This window comes from Numenius arquata, chromosome 8, assembly GCF_964106895.1.
Source record: "Numenius arquata chromosome 8, bNumArq3.hap1.1, whole genome shotgun sequence".
In the NCBI taxonomy this organism is placed as follows: domain Eukaryota; kingdom Metazoa; phylum Chordata; class Aves; order Charadriiformes; family Scolopacidae; genus Numenius; species Numenius arquata.
Window position 1 is genome coordinate 13,803,273 of NC_133583.1, and position 14,992 is coordinate 13,818,264.

The window sequence follows — 14,992 nt, forward strand, 5'->3', positions numbered from 1 at the left end:
TTCGCTGAAGTTAAACAGTCTATTTAGATTAAAAACAACCCCAAGCACCTTTATAGATGGAGAAAAATTCCCCTGACCCCGATGCATCAGTGGCTAGTATTAATGAATGCTTTTGTTTCCACCTATTAAAGCTGCACAGGCTATGATGTCTTTATTTTACGTAGTATATCTGCATGTTTCCAAAACCAACTGCTTGGTTTCTCCAGAACAGCAGAAGCTTTGACTAACTGCAGTATTATTTTTTTTTCCAGGGAGAAAAAAAAGGGATGAAATTGAATCCACCAAAGACAGCAGTCAAAAGAATAAGAGGAACTAGCTATCACCTTACATATCAAAACGAAAAAATATAAATCGGTTTTACTCTGATATTCACCTCTGTGTGTGGCCCAAGAAAGCACACAATTAAATAAAATGAAGTGCATATCCTGGAATGTTTTCATACTTTCTTACTAAGGCCATAAATCATATAAATGAAAAAAAAAAAAAAAGCCTAAACCCTACATTCTTGAGTTAAGAACTATCAGATGGAACATGGGGCAGCCACAGCAGATAACCAGGTGTCAGATTCCCAAGAAGAGTCAGCGCTCACGCTGCATCTGAAGCACGTATTGCACAAACGGAACAATCCACCATACTCCCTAGAGTTTACACATCGTATTACATTTAACTTGAAGTTTCTTAGAGGTGCAAGCACTGGAGTAAAGGTAACTGGGTACACCCTCATACCCATTTAATAAACAGAGGTATGCAGGTTAAACAAGACTCCTTCAGCTAGACAGCCAATTCAATATCTGCGTTCACAAAAGCCTCCAGCCTTTGCAGACATCGTGTTCACACATGGAAGGGAGCCAGAGCACCTCCAGTGCCCCGAGGGACCACCGACGTGGAACTAAGCTAACCGGCAGAGTCGTTCCCAGCTGCTAACCAGTTCGAGTGAACTCGTGCTGCAGTTGCTGGTTTACAGAGGTTTTAAGTTTGTTAAGGCTCAGTATAGCCTGCAGACTCACTGATGGATGGTTATAAGACTTGGGGAGCATGCGAGAAAGCAAAATTAGCTTACGCCCAGAGAATGTGGGTTAGTTCAGCTGCCTTAGCAGGGAAAGTCAGGTAAAAATGTGCCTTGGAACAGCTTCTGTCTCTCTCAGAAAGCCAAAGTGGAAACAGGTCTGTATCAGAGATGTAAAAGAAGTGTTACCGGTGGTACCGCTCTCCAGGCCAGAGCCGTACGCCGTGACGAGCGCGGGGTTGCCCGCCTGCCCGGGCTCACCAACACGCACTTTGAAAGGGCTGCCCACCACATGGCTCCCGTTGAACTTCACGTCAATTGAGTGGACGCCATTTTCATGGGGGATGAACCGAACGGCATACTTATCTGCAAGAGAGAAGTGGTTTTTCTGATATATCTGTGATAATAATAAAGCAATAAAACAGCAATTAAACCCGGTGCAGGGCTGGTAAGAAACCCAAGCAAGGCTTCTCTAACGCTACAACACATTTCGGTCCCAGCTGAAGCAAACTCAGCTACACAAGCTTCTTAAGCTCATATTTAAGCAGGAAAACACTGTATTTATCGCAGGAGGTGTCACGGGTTGCATTTTCACCTTGTCTGCTAGGACCTGATCTCAGCTGTCATCTCGTCTGCAGGGTGAGTTTTAGGGTTATTTGCCTCACACGTGCACTAAACATGACAGCTTAATCACAGCCCAACCTGTCAGCAGTCGAGGGAGCGGCACAGAGAAGCAAAGCAGCTGGCGAGACCAACTCTCACCAGCGAGCTGAGCCTGCAGCTCTCACACCACAGACACCGCACCTTTATTTAATAAAGTCATTTGGCAATTTGCTGATATTTAATATTTTTGATTGCGTGTTAACCCAGAGGAGGGACTGATATGCCCCAGCCGGACAGCTGCTGCCTGTCCATAGTACAGGCCATATCTCATTCAGACTTCAAGTGAAAAATAAAAGCTCATTGCTGAAACAGGTGTTGAGCTTTCTGTAGTGTTTGCTTATTTTCAGCTTCCTTGACATTTAGTATGAAGGAGTGAGTGCGAGTTAAAAATAAACTATTAGTCAAAGATGGAAGCATAGCTTTGAAAAATAAACTTCTTCCCTGGCTCAATTCAACAACCACGTCATATTTCATTTATGACTAATATCACTGTACCTTCACTAGCAAAGCCAAGACTTAAATATCTGTATCTTACACAAGGTTAGGGCTCAGTCATTTCATGAGCTATCTAGGAAATCATGGACATAACCCTGACCGAACCACCCTTGACACCAAGCAGTCATTCTCCACGCAAGGTCCTTGTCCCCTGGGTACACCGTTCGCAAGCCAACGGGACTAAAACCCCTCGCGATGGGGCAGTGAGCCTGTTTTGAAGATCACCCAGTTTGTTTTGACCAATGTAAAGCCATGCTCACCTGGCTCCAGCTCAGACACGTGGCACTCTTCTACAGCTCCGGAGGGGCTGTGGACTTTAGCATCAATCTTGCCCTTTGCCCCGTTCAGCCTTATAGCAAAGGATGCTGGCTGATTAACTTTTAATCCAGACTCCTGAGAATGCAACAGTCAGATTATCAACTTTAAACTTCTCGTTTCAGACAGCACAAGATTTGAGGCCAGGAAACAACCACTTCAGCACAGTTTTCTTTTTTTAGATTTCAACCAAGGATGTAAAGTTGTGACTTGCATTAACTCTCAAATCAGAAGCTCTCTCCCTCCTAGGGGGTGGCTGATTTAGGAGTCGCCCATGTTGTCTAGGCTCATTTTTCCCTTGGCAACAGACCATTTTTGGAAGCCAGACGACTCTCCCGAATCAGGCAGAGGCAAGTTTACGAGACTAGTCACCCGTTATCACTGAGGTCAGGCCCCAGTATTCAGGCACTTGATTTAAAGGATGTTTAAGCTTTAGTTCCATTTTCAGCCCATTCATTCATTCCAGATTCATTCAGGGGAAAAGCCTCTGATAATCCAGTTGTCTGAAAGAGTAATATGCATGTTTATATTTGCCACAAGAGGCTGCATTTAGAACGCCACCACAAGACATCTTAACATGAGAAAGTAATTTAAGACACGAAACCAGATGTTGCCGTGCTGTCAGGCCGTCGATGGAAGGCGAGGCAGCTCAGCATCCCTGCTGCACTGCTTCCCAGCCGGAGCCGCCCACGCAGCATCCAGCAGTAACATCTTACGCTGAACACACTTTACCTGGTTTTGTTTTCAACTAACTCCTGAAGAGGGAAATAAATGCAACTGAGTAGAACTGAGGTACAAAGTATAAAGCAAGTCCCTGATGCGGGTTTAGGGGAGGCTGATGCTGCACACTGTGCTCCTTTACCAAATACTCAGCTTTATCTGCCTCTCCAGGACTTAATTGAAGCGAGTATTCCTGTCAAAGAGTCTTTAAATGAAACACAAGAGAAACATCAATACCACAGTGACTAATTAACGCCCTTGTAACTCCTGGTTAGAAGAGATAGTATCAGATCAGGCTGTCATGATTCATTTACACAGCCAAGGTGAAGGAGTCCTGCAGCCCAGGCAAACTCCCAGGGAATGCAGCTGGGACATATCCAAAAAAAAGCCTCAACTGAAGTACTAATTGCTTATCACAACTCAACGAGGACTGAGGTACAGTATATTTAGACACAAATTCTCAGTCTCATGTCCAAGTTTCTGGCTTTGGAGATTTAAGTCTGGCCTTTAATGTTACTTATATTTCAATGCATGTAACCACACACACAAAAATGATATGGTGAGGTTAACAGATGAGCCCAGACCAACTACAAAGCTGTGATTCACTCTGAGATTCGCTACTGTTCATGAATCATCTGAGCTGCGACTGTGTGGTTTCGTGACATCAGCCAGAGCAAATCTGCGCTCCGACTTCACGGCGGGGCCCCCTCCATCTGCCCACGCCAACGCTCCAGCACGGCTGCAGCACCCTCCCAGCCACACAGCCCCACGCTGCCTCGCCTGTGGAAACCCAGCTCTTCATCACTCCACATGTGCACTGAGTAACTCAGTGCCAGCATGATCACTGGTGGTTCACATCCACGTTTCAGTTCTCCTCAGCCTTCCCCTAGCTAATGGGGTAGAAAGCAAGTTTTTGCTCCTCTAATGTTATTTCTAGAGCCTCTTATTCTTAATTCCCAAGTGTTACAACCTGTAATACACTCAGCTGAGCCTTCTACCTTCAAATTCTGGCTAGCTCTACCAGCCCAAGTTACCAAGGGACCAAACCTCTCTACCTGCAAGCTGAGCTTGAAAACAAGCACCAACCAAGGCAAGGCTACTACTAAGAAGAAAGGATAACCATTTTGATCTTGGAGAACAAGGACGAAATCAGTCTGTGTGGCAAGTTGTGGAGATGTTTCCTTATGTCTCACCTGAAGGCTAGTGACAGTGAGCCTGCGAGCATCATCAGAGGGGGCGATGACGGGAACCAGGTAGGGGCTTTCAGGAATGTGCTCATCATTGAACTTTATGGACACCTCATAGTTGCCTGCAGGGAGAAAAAAAGCAGTGAGTGTCCTTAGTTTCTGTGAAAGTAGCATTCAGCATTACTTCAGTATGATTTGGTCTTGGTACATACCTGGCTCTTGAACTATGTACGATACACCACAGGATCCAACTTTATGGTCCTCAAAGGCGATTTCTGCTTTACTTGGGCCTTCTACAGCAATAGACAGTCCTCCAGCTCCAGCTTCCCGTGTCCATATACTGAACTCAGCTGTTGAAGCACAGGAGAGCACACACAAGAGTAAGTTTGCTGCTGCTGCTTGGTTGCAGTTTCTTCCTAACAGACCGTGCAGCATCCCATACTGATGTGTATGAGGAACAGTACCTCATCCCACCATCCTAGGTGATAACATTTAGCAGTTTCTGCAACAGGTTCCTATTAGCCTTGAATTAGCCCTGTACAACACACCTTACAACCTCAAGCTCATCCTATGAGAGCAGTCAGTTTCCAAAATGTGGATTTCTAGACTTCTCCATCCACGTGATGCAGCAATGTTACTTCTCCATGTTTCTCCACTGACCACCCCTGGCTTGGCGCGACCCTACAGTGTTACACCAAGCTCTGCTCAAGCTCTCAGAGGAGAAGCCAACAGAAACCAAAGCACTGCACTGCAGACCAGGACACGGCAGGCGCTGGAGCATAGTGAGAGGAGGACTCACCTGGGACACCCGTCTCTCCACGCTCCAGCCCTGGGCCTCCAGCTCTCACTTTATGGGCTCCTCCCTCGCCCAGTGGCCCCACAGTGAACTGGAAGGGGCTGCCCGGCACTGGCTGCCCTCTGTATTTGACATCCACAGTGTGGACCCCCATTTCTTGTGGTACAAAGCGGACGCAATAGGTGTTTTTGTCAGCTTCTACGATTTCAGCATCAAAGTTTCTTCCAGAGGGACTAGTTACCTGGGCTGTCAAATCCCCACAATCAATTTCTAACAAGAAGAGAATAAAAACATGCAGATTAGAAAGTGACAAAGGGGTTTGGTATGTTATTTTTAGACGCAGGACCTGAGCTCAAGTGATTACACAGTACAAATGACCGAAGAGGCAGGTAGGTGCCGTTTGTACACTCAGCTAGATGCATGCTGCCCGGCCAGTTACAGCTTACCGGCTGCTACGGAGGCAGATGAAGAGGCTGGGTAAGTGCAGCCAGCTAAGACTGGCCTATGTGATTCACATTTGCCAGACAGCACAAACACTTAACAGCCAACATGATGATCTTAAAACCCTGGAGACAGCGTGAGCTCTGCAGCCCATTCTCCAGCCTGCCGTACACAGAATAGGGTAAGGCCTCTCTGGTGTTTATTTCTCTGTACGTTGATCATGGTTATGCTTGTTTTTAACCATGCAAAGAGACCACACTACCAGTGTTTCTTCCCCAAACTGTCTTAATAGGAGCATGTCTTAACATTGAAGTTCCTATTTCCACTGCTCCAGACACACCCACGCTATACAAGTGCAAGTTATGGTTATGGGGATAAGGATGTTGCTTACCTGGAATTTTGAGGTTCAGATCACATATGCTTCCTACTGTTGCAACGGAGGGAGCCCGTCTTGTTCGTGTGATGCTCTCCTTTACTCTTCCTTCACCACTTATCTTCACAGTAAAGGGGCTGCCTGTAAGTACCACAGCAAGTCATTCCTCCTCTGCTCATCATATACTGCATCAAGGGGAGGAGCAGAAGCTTCCTCTGACTTGTATGGATCACAAGGGAAGTTTTAGAGCCAGCTAAGGACAGGCAGGTCCAAGTGAAATACAGCCATGCAACCAGAACAGTTTTGGATGCTGGCTGCTTGTGAAGGATGCTTGCTGCTTGTGAAGGTAAGACCTCCTTGAATCTTTGGGACTTAAGTGCTGAGCCAGATCACACAGCACACCTGCCGTTCCAGTGTGCTGGCCAGCTAGGTAAGACCTTTGTTGTACTAACCAAAAAGCTGCCCAACACTCCTGCTTACCTGGAATATGTTCATCTGCAAATTTAGTGGACACAATGTATACACCAGGTACAGTTGGAAAATAGGACACTTTGCAAGTTCCATCTTCTAGGTCTTCAGTTTGGATATCTACCTTGCTGGGTCCTTCAACTGCCAGTGAGATCCCACCATAACCTGCAATACAGCTAAGTTAGCCTCAGATTTCCATATAAATTTGACATAAAATAGTCCAAACCCATAGCAGTAGCTAGTTAGTAGGTTTGTATCATAATGGGCACATGAGAGTTGCATGATGCCTTAATGACAGTTTGGTAGTCCTAATCAGTCAGATATTCAAGGCACAGCATGCGTTCAGCTCCTAAAGTGCTCTGACCATATCCCTTTTATTTCCTTAATGTTGAAAAGTTAGCTTCAAAGACTGTGGCCAAGGCTCCACTTTAAACCAACAGGGAAATATCTTCCTTGTTTCCTTTTTGCTGTACAACGATACTAAAACCAGCACCATCAAATGAAAGAAAATCGCATCAGTGCCTCAGCAAGTCCCTATTGGCTGTAACGGAAGACGTTAGCCAAGACAATGCAAAGCATTTTAGAAGTTAATAGCACTGTCTGTAGTTAATAACTGACAATAATGACTGTGCATGCTTAATACGCTATTTGCTTCTGCTGCTTTGCAGCTTGTGACCTGGTGGTTGCACGCTGAGGGAGACAATGCTCTCATTTAGAGGAGATACACATCTCGCAGCATCTCACAGTCTCCTTGAGATGGAACTAACCTGCGTCTCTTGTGTCTACAATGAAGTCACACATTTCAAAGGTTCGTCCTTCTACCAAGCCACGTCCAAAAACTCTTGCTCGTCTGGCATCTCCTATCTCAGACTGGACCACCATGATTGTGACAGGGCTGTTTGGTACATGGCTCCCGTTTTTCTTGATGCTAACCAGGTGTTCTCCTACTTCCCGTGGAATGAATGAGATGCCTACAAAGCAGGGAAATGTGACAAATTTATTCACTTTTTATGCATGTTATAGTTGATTTAAATGCCTTAATCACACAAAGAAATGAAATACTGGAAGAGCTCTCTCTTTACACACATTGAAGTGTTGCTCTCAAATGGGCCACAAAGCCATTCACATATGCTGACAAAAAGCACTTCAATCACAACCTGGCACGTCACATGCAAGCTAACACAAGAGGTCATTCTTCACACTCTTCTGTCTTTGGCCAACTGCACCAAACAATATCAACCACTTGGTTTGACAACACTCCTCTGGGAAGGAGCAGAGAAGTCAGTCATTTTACAGCAAACTGGAGTAGAGGCTACAGTACTACTCTCTCAGGTCAAGACTGTCAGAGCTTACCAATGTGGTTATTGGGTAACCTCTTCAGAAGACAAGGCTCATCACGACCCGATGGGGCTTTAATGCTGGCTGTCAGGAGACTGAGATCGGTCTCATTGATGTCCAACAAAAAGTCAGCAGCAGAACCAAGCTTAACCTGGGACCGTCTTCTGTTATCATCTGAATATATAAAGAGAAAGGAGTCAGAAGATGTTACAAGGCTAAGTGCAGAACAAGCTGGAGGAATTCATGTTCCTGCCACAAATCAGGTCCCCGATATTATCAGAGGTTAATTTTCATTATGAAGTGCTTCCAGAATCCTAAACTTTATACCTGTGATCCTGGCCGTGAATGGACTGCCTGGGATGTGTTTGTCGTTGTACTTGACCAGGATACTGTAGTTCCCAGGTAGAGTAGGCAGGTACGTGACTGTGCATGTCCCATCTTTGTTATCAATGCAGCTGATCTCCGCTTTTGAAGGTCCCTCAATAGCCAAGTCCAGCCCACCTAGGAAACAGGGAGAAGAGCACTTCTGTAAATCTTCATGCACACCAAGTCCAGAGACTTGGTCCAAAGACAAAGATCCAGTACTTGTTACTGAAAATGGAGCTTAGATGCGCGTTTTCAAAGGACAGCAGCAAAATGAGCTCAGGCCAATCCACTAAGACCACGGCTCTGTTCAGGCTGTTAGATTTACCTAACAGTGATTCCACACCCAGTCATCATCTTTCAGTTCATTTCTAATTAAAGGAATCATTTGCACTCTGTACCACAGGGTACCTCTACTGCTCTCAGGAAGAAGTAATAAGACAGTTTTTACTGTAAGTTACATCTTGATGAAATCCGTTTCACCTGATATTTGCACAAGTCATTTGTGTCACACCAGAGATTTGCAGTTGAACAGTTGAATGCAAAGTAACACTGATGCGTGTTACACTCCCAGGAGGTTCCTAGCCTAGGGCAGGATGGGTTTAAAGAACACTTACCCTCTCCTGCATCTTCCGTGACAATGGTGAAAGTTGCTGGTTTATTTGCAACCCCATAAATGAGGCCAGGCCCATAGGCAGACACGCTGCCACTGTTTGGGTAATTCACATAGAACTGCAGAGGGCTCTCTAAAGGAGAAAAAAAAAAAACAAACAAAAAAAAACAACAGAAGAAGCACTTTTAAGGACGTGTGGCCTGGACTACAAGAACAAAACAGACATCAAGCTGCTGTGACCCAACAGGATCATCTTATTCTTATGCTTACTGATACCCACGTTCTTCAATGCCATTCTCATCGCTTGATATTTGAAGAACCTGTATGTGACTGTAATGCACTTAAAAAAACCTGAGTAAGTCTCCCCTTTCATCTTCAAAAGATACTTCTCCACAATTTGTTCCACAGTCAGTAATGACAAAGTAACTGTTACTCAAATTACCAGAGATAAGCTTCAATGATGTTGTAATGTGTCTTATTCATTACAAGTTTATTTTTAGCACATTAAATCAGAACATGACTCAGAAGCAGGCTTTCATTTCAGGCACAGATCCTGAATATTGGTAGCTCAGAATTAGGAACTAGCACAGCACATTGTCTGACTCAATGAACCTGAACTAGCAAATTTGAAGGGTATCCAAAAACATATTTGCCAGCCTCAGATTAGCTAAACTGGTGCACAAGAACAAAAAGTACAGTCACCAACAGCCAATAACGGCTTCAAAGAAAGGCACAGATAGCTCTTACATCCAAAGTTAGATTTTGCAGACGAGACAGTAGCAAGTTTGATTCATGATAGCCTTCAAGAAGGAAACATTATGGCATATGATCCTGTCCAGGTGCAGGGTAATGGTCTCACTGAACCAATACATCCGACAGTTTGGCACTTATGGAGGTGCTATTTCCATCCATACAAAGTGCTGAAGATACTGCAGTAGCATCATGCATCACATTATCGAGCTCCCTGCTTCAGCCAAAGTTATCCTGTGTGTCCGTATGCCAACGGAGCCAGCAGCCCAGCTCAGGCAGGGCTGGAGGTATTCTGTCTCACGTCTACACATCCTTCTAAGTCTCTGTCCCTTTTCGCCCCAGCCCCACACAGCCAAAATGCCCGGAGAACCGCGGGGCAGCCCCAGCCTCCAGGCGAGGCAGAACTTTGGCTGGGAGCTGGTGAAGTAAGGACAAAAGAGGGGAAGAGAAAGGGAATGAAAGGCAGTGGTTTCTGTTTGTTAAGAAGCAGCCAGGAAGAAAGAAAGATTACAGCATAGCGTGCATGTGTGTTTTATTTTATTGTGATGGGATGGAAAGAGTAACTATAGTGTTTTAGCCACTTAGTCCTCCCCACAGATTGGAGATTTTATGCCAATGCAGTTTTAAGGATAAACATACACTGTAACCACTAGTTTTGTTGAGCACCATGGCAGTAAATTTCAACCTGAAAAAAAGGGTAGTTAGAAAATTTTATGTTTCTTCTTCATAATAAAATGCCACAAAAGCTAGTTTCCAAAACCAAAATCCATTTTAAGCCTGGCCGGTACTATCAAGCCGCAATGGAAGCTCACATGTGCCGGCACTTACTCCTTCGCTCTAGCTGCTCTCTGGGCTGCCTGCAGATGAACTGCTGTAAGACATCCCGGCCAGTTCTTACTGCAGCGTATACAGCAAGGCTATAGAAACCTCACCAGGGAGCAGATGTGTAGGCAGGACACTGCACTCCAATTTGTGTCGCCTGCTTTGTCAGACTCACCTGGGATGTGCTTTCCCATGTATTTTATGTGCATTTCATGCAGCCCGACCTCAGTAGGAGCGTATCTCACTGTTACTGTGCCATCCTTGTTATCCACAATCTCTGGCGTATCTGTCTTTCCAGAGGGCATGTGTACTTCACCTACAAAAAACCACCATGGGAGTTACAGAAGGCGAAGTTGCCTGCTTCCCCTCTCCCACCCACAAAGAATTGTCTAGCCATTTTAAACACGCATTGTAAATTGTTAAATTCCTTACCCACAGGCACAAATAGGAGACTAATGGGAACACTAACCAGACATGTTTTCTACTTAAGCTACATGAATACAACGCAGTGGTAGACATCTGGCAAACAGTCCTGTGACCTTACAAACTCTGCAGGCAGGCCTGTTTCAGCCACTGAAATTTCCACAGCAAGCCCCAGGAAAGGCACCAGTCTACCTCATCAGAAGACTCTCCCTCTCCTGCAGCTCTTTTGATACGGAAAAATTGACTGTCCCTTCAGCGGGGACAGACTAGGGCTTGGGGTGGGATTGCTGAGCTAGAGGGCAGGAGGGGACACAGTTTGTTCGTGCAGGAGCTCAGTGCAGCCGGGATGCTACTGGGGTGATGCTCTCGGCTGCCAGACCTGTGAAAGAGGGGTCGCCTGCTTCGGGGAAGGTATGTGACAGGAATCCAGGATTTGACTGTTTTGCAGCATCCGCACAACGTAAATAACGGAGCTTATCAAGGATGCATGTAGCTGCTCCAGAGGGGAAAAAGCAGCCAGAGGTCCTACAGTGCCATAGCTCACAGCCTGGCACTGAGGATCACTGCAGCACCAAGAACCCCCTCATTTAACTCAAACCATCAGCAGGGCGTATCCTACTCACCCTCAGCGGGTGCCACTCGATGTGAAATTAAACAACTAAGTTGCTGGCAGGATACAATCCTCCCCCACATGCTGTGGTCTAGACCACCCAGACTGTTAGCTGCAAATGGATAAACATGCTAACAAAAAGCAAAACCTCCCTGAGAGGCTACGCGTGCTCCAGGTACCTGTTATTTCTCCTTTCCTTACGGCAAAAGGGATAACCATATCAAAGGGCCTGAATCCCATGCCATTCATGTCTCCAACCGGGACGTACGCTTCTTCTGTGACCTACAGGAAGCAAAAGGATGGGTCACTTCAAGAAGGAAGGTAGACCCAAGTGAGCATTGAGCAACTCCACTGCGAGCACAAGCAGAAGAGAAGGTGCGGTGATTATCGCAGGCAGCCACAGGACTGGGCTCAACCAGAGCAGCCTCTGGCCAAGCTCTCCTTCACAACACCACCACACCGCAGAGCAGAGCCAATCAAACACGGTGCGAACGGAAGACATGCTGGAAAAAAGTTAGGAGGTAAAAATGGAACACAAAAAGGACGGAAGACAATGTAGTGCACGCAAGACCCGAAGTGGCTCCATCTGAAAGGATTTAGTTGCTTAAGGCCTGGAAGAGAAAGTGATTTTTGAATGGGGCAGAGTGATTGCAACACAAAATGGACAAAAGAAACAAGTTTCACAATGTGACTCTGGACTCAAGACACTGTGCTGTTTGACTGAGAAGACAAAGCGATGCACTCAGGTTGCTTTTGCCAACAGTAGACATTGCAGCAGTAGAAGCTGTAGGTGTAATGATCCTCTTCGTGTTTAAATGAGAGATTATTTGGAGACTCCCTTCAAGCAGCAAAGGAAAAACAAGGTCTGGATCCCAAGAACAATTGATCAAACAGAAAGAATGAACACAATGACCAGAGCAATTCAAGCAGTCCCAAGAAGCAGACTGTCATCTGAAATGGAACACAGATGGGGGAAAACAGCTGAAAAATGTAAAAATTGTGTACCCAAGGGCGGAATCCGGGGGGGGAGGCGCCCACTGGCTCCTGCGACCGCACGGTGACATCATCTGCGTCTACGGCCTGGGCAGGGGTAAAGGCAGGTTAGGTGTTATTCTGGCACGGAGGCATCCCCACCTTTCACAGTGCAGAACGTACAGCTCCTTCTAGGTCCTCAACACCTGCCTCCCACCTCGCAGCCCTCCCAGCGCTCTCGCCACCACAAGGACCTGGATCCAGCCAGGGGAGCTGGGAAACTGCCCCTTATCCATAGGCACTAGGGGAAGCCACCAGCGGCACAGCAAAGGGACAAAGCTAGTATGTGCTGTTGTTGGGAGCTTGAGAGAAGCTGGAAAGCAGCATCTGAACACTAGTGGAACTGAATTTCAGAGTTGCTTTTTTTATGGGACTGGTGCAGGGAGGGAAGCGAAAGGTTTAAACCGAAGATGTGAGTCCCCAGGCGCTGGGAAGCAGGACGTGCGAGCTGGGAGGCAGGGGAAGGCTGCCGTGGGAAGGCTGCTCCCAGCTCGGGTGAACGACCCAGCCCACGTCCAGTCATAGCTGCAAAGCTATTCTTCTGATTCATAGCTGGGATAGCGTCGTCAAGACACCGAATGTGTTTTCCCCTGGCGCAGCCTCCCTTCCCACCGGGCATGCCAAGAGGATGACTTGCAAATTCCCACCTCCCCCACTTGACCCATCGAGAGTGGCTGGGGCTGACACTCATGCACCCAGCTCCACCAGGCTCGGCCACCCCAGCTCCTGCCCATTTACACCACTGCAAACTACCTGAACAAAATAACCCACCGGAAACTTATGCATGGAAAGACTCCACTAAGAAAACCAATGGAAAACAGAAATGCTACTGTTTCACTGTTCTCTGTCCCCAGCTGAGACACCCAAGTCAAACACGTACTATCAGCCAGCTAGGAAGTGGGAATTTTGGCTGGCCAGGAGCAGGCTCCCTGACCTTGAGAGGCATTTCCTGCAGTGAGCTTTGAGCGGTGACCAAGAGAGTCATTTTTCTCGTGGAAATCTTCAGGGACACCAGTAGCAATCCGCCAGGATGGCAGGTAGGAGAAGTGGGCACGCCTGGTCCTGAGGACTCTCCCACAGGCTTCAGCCAGACTCAGCACAAGTATGGCTGCGTGGTTTCAGGGACCAAGATGTGCCGGAGGCTGCCTCGGCTGAGATTACAAGACCAAGACTTGTTTTGCCAACACCGAGAGCTGTTCTTCACATGAAGGGCTTCTCTGAGCCCTGAGAGGCACCTAGTCACCTCCACAGGGAGGCTGGGGTTTTGTTTGCTTTTTAAACCTAAACATGCTGAAGTACTGCATGTTGGAAGGAACATAATTAGAAGGAGAAGGGTTAGGCTATAACAGTTTAACTAGCGCTTGCAAATCATTTTTAAGCGTGAGCTAACAGCCTGCTTCCCTGGGATCTGTCAGCAGACCATTCCTTACTTTGGGGACAACATCATAAAGAGCGAGAGACAAACAAGTCAGAGCACTGTATCTGACAACGGCTGAAGTAATTACTTGTAGAAGCCAATTACAACCACCCTTACATCATTTTGAAAAAGAAATAGGTCAGGAAACGAAAAATGAATTTGTTCAGAGAAGCCAGGTCTTCATCCTCTGATGGTTTCTATCCCTCTTCACTTAACTGTATTGCCTGCTCAAAATAAGCTCTGCAAGTAACAAGGATTCATTAGCTCCTGCTAGCCTAATAAATGCCTAAGCAAACATTTACACACAGAGTTAACCTATCACTAAATAAAACAGGGCAGCAGGAATCCGAGTGGGAGGCATTTTCAGAGCAGAGCTGGCTTACCATGACGGTGAAAGGACTGTTGGGAATGTCCACCCCACCAAAGCGGACATAAATCACATAGGTTCCTGGTTTGGCAGCGGTGTAGAAGATATCGTAAGTCCCGTCCTCGTTTTCAACAACATCTGCTTCAGCTTCTGTCCCATCTGGCGTCAGGACGGTGCACGTAACTTTTCCCTTCCCTGCTGATTTGGCGTCTACCACAAAACCAACCTCCTCACCAGTCTTCACAGTGGGTGCAATTCCAGGACCTACAAGGCAATTTTTGTTACGGAAAGCGTTCAGAGGACAGTTTTCCCAGGCAGGCCGCCCACAAAACTCCTGGATAGCACGGCACCAAAATGCCAGTCCCAGGGACGCACAGACATGGGTTTGGGAGCAGATGTACAACAAGGGACGTTCATAGCGTTGGTCAGCACAGCAGCATGCAAGAGCTGGCCACCAGCGTTCCTTCTCCTCTGCAATCAGAGAGGCTGGATGAGAACAGAGGGGAAAAAAAGCTAAGTTTGAAGAAAGCAATGCCTTAACCCATACTCTTACCATCATGCTCCTTTATGCAGAGCCAAAGGCACTATTTCTGCCCCGGCCAGCGACTCGGCTGCCACTGCTTTACCATAAACCTCCCTGTGTAAGCAGCTATAAAAGGGCACAGTAGCAGCCATGGCCGTGTTTCCTCCTCCATTACCCACAAATGATTTTCCACTGTTCTGCCACACATCCCCAAAAAAGAAAATCATGAAACAATGCCCAAATTGTAGCAATTGGATCCAGCCTGAAGAA

At 46.6% G+C, this 14,992-nt stretch overlaps 1 protein-coding gene across 3 annotated transcripts in view; it reads right to left on the reverse strand.

Annotated features, from left to right (window-relative positions):
- The window catches only part of FLNB (filamin B), a 74,311-nt gene that overhangs the window by 5,095 nt on the left and 54,224 nt on the right, over positions 1 to 14,992 (reverse strand). For 2 of the 3 annotated variants that reach the window (XM_074152309.1, XM_074152307.1), the window contains 15 exons: positions 14,216 to 14,463; positions 12,389 to 12,463; positions 11,563 to 11,665; positions 10,526 to 10,666; positions 8,783 to 8,911; positions 8,130 to 8,303; positions 7,818 to 7,976; positions 7,232 to 7,435; positions 6,477 to 6,629; positions 6,015 to 6,137; positions 5,186 to 5,452; positions 4,599 to 4,736; positions 4,393 to 4,508; positions 2,425 to 2,557; positions 1,196 to 1,372 (listed from right to left, as the gene is read on the reverse strand). In XM_074152309.1, coding sequence (XP_074008410.1) covers positions 1,196 to 1,372; positions 2,425 to 2,557; positions 4,393 to 4,508; positions 4,599 to 4,736; positions 5,186 to 5,452; positions 6,015 to 6,137; positions 6,477 to 6,629; positions 7,232 to 7,435; positions 7,818 to 7,976; positions 8,130 to 8,303; positions 8,783 to 8,911; positions 10,526 to 10,666; positions 11,563 to 11,665; positions 12,389 to 12,463; positions 14,216 to 14,463 — 2,340 coding nt within the window. The remainder of the gene's footprint in view (positions 1 to 1,195; positions 1,373 to 2,424; positions 2,558 to 4,392; positions 4,509 to 4,598; positions 4,737 to 5,185; positions 5,453 to 6,014; positions 6,138 to 6,476; positions 6,630 to 7,231; positions 7,436 to 7,817; positions 7,977 to 8,129; positions 8,304 to 8,782; positions 8,912 to 10,525; positions 10,667 to 11,562; positions 11,666 to 12,388; positions 12,464 to 14,215; positions 14,464 to 14,992) is intronic. The other variant, XM_074152308.1, reaches the window with a different exon arrangement.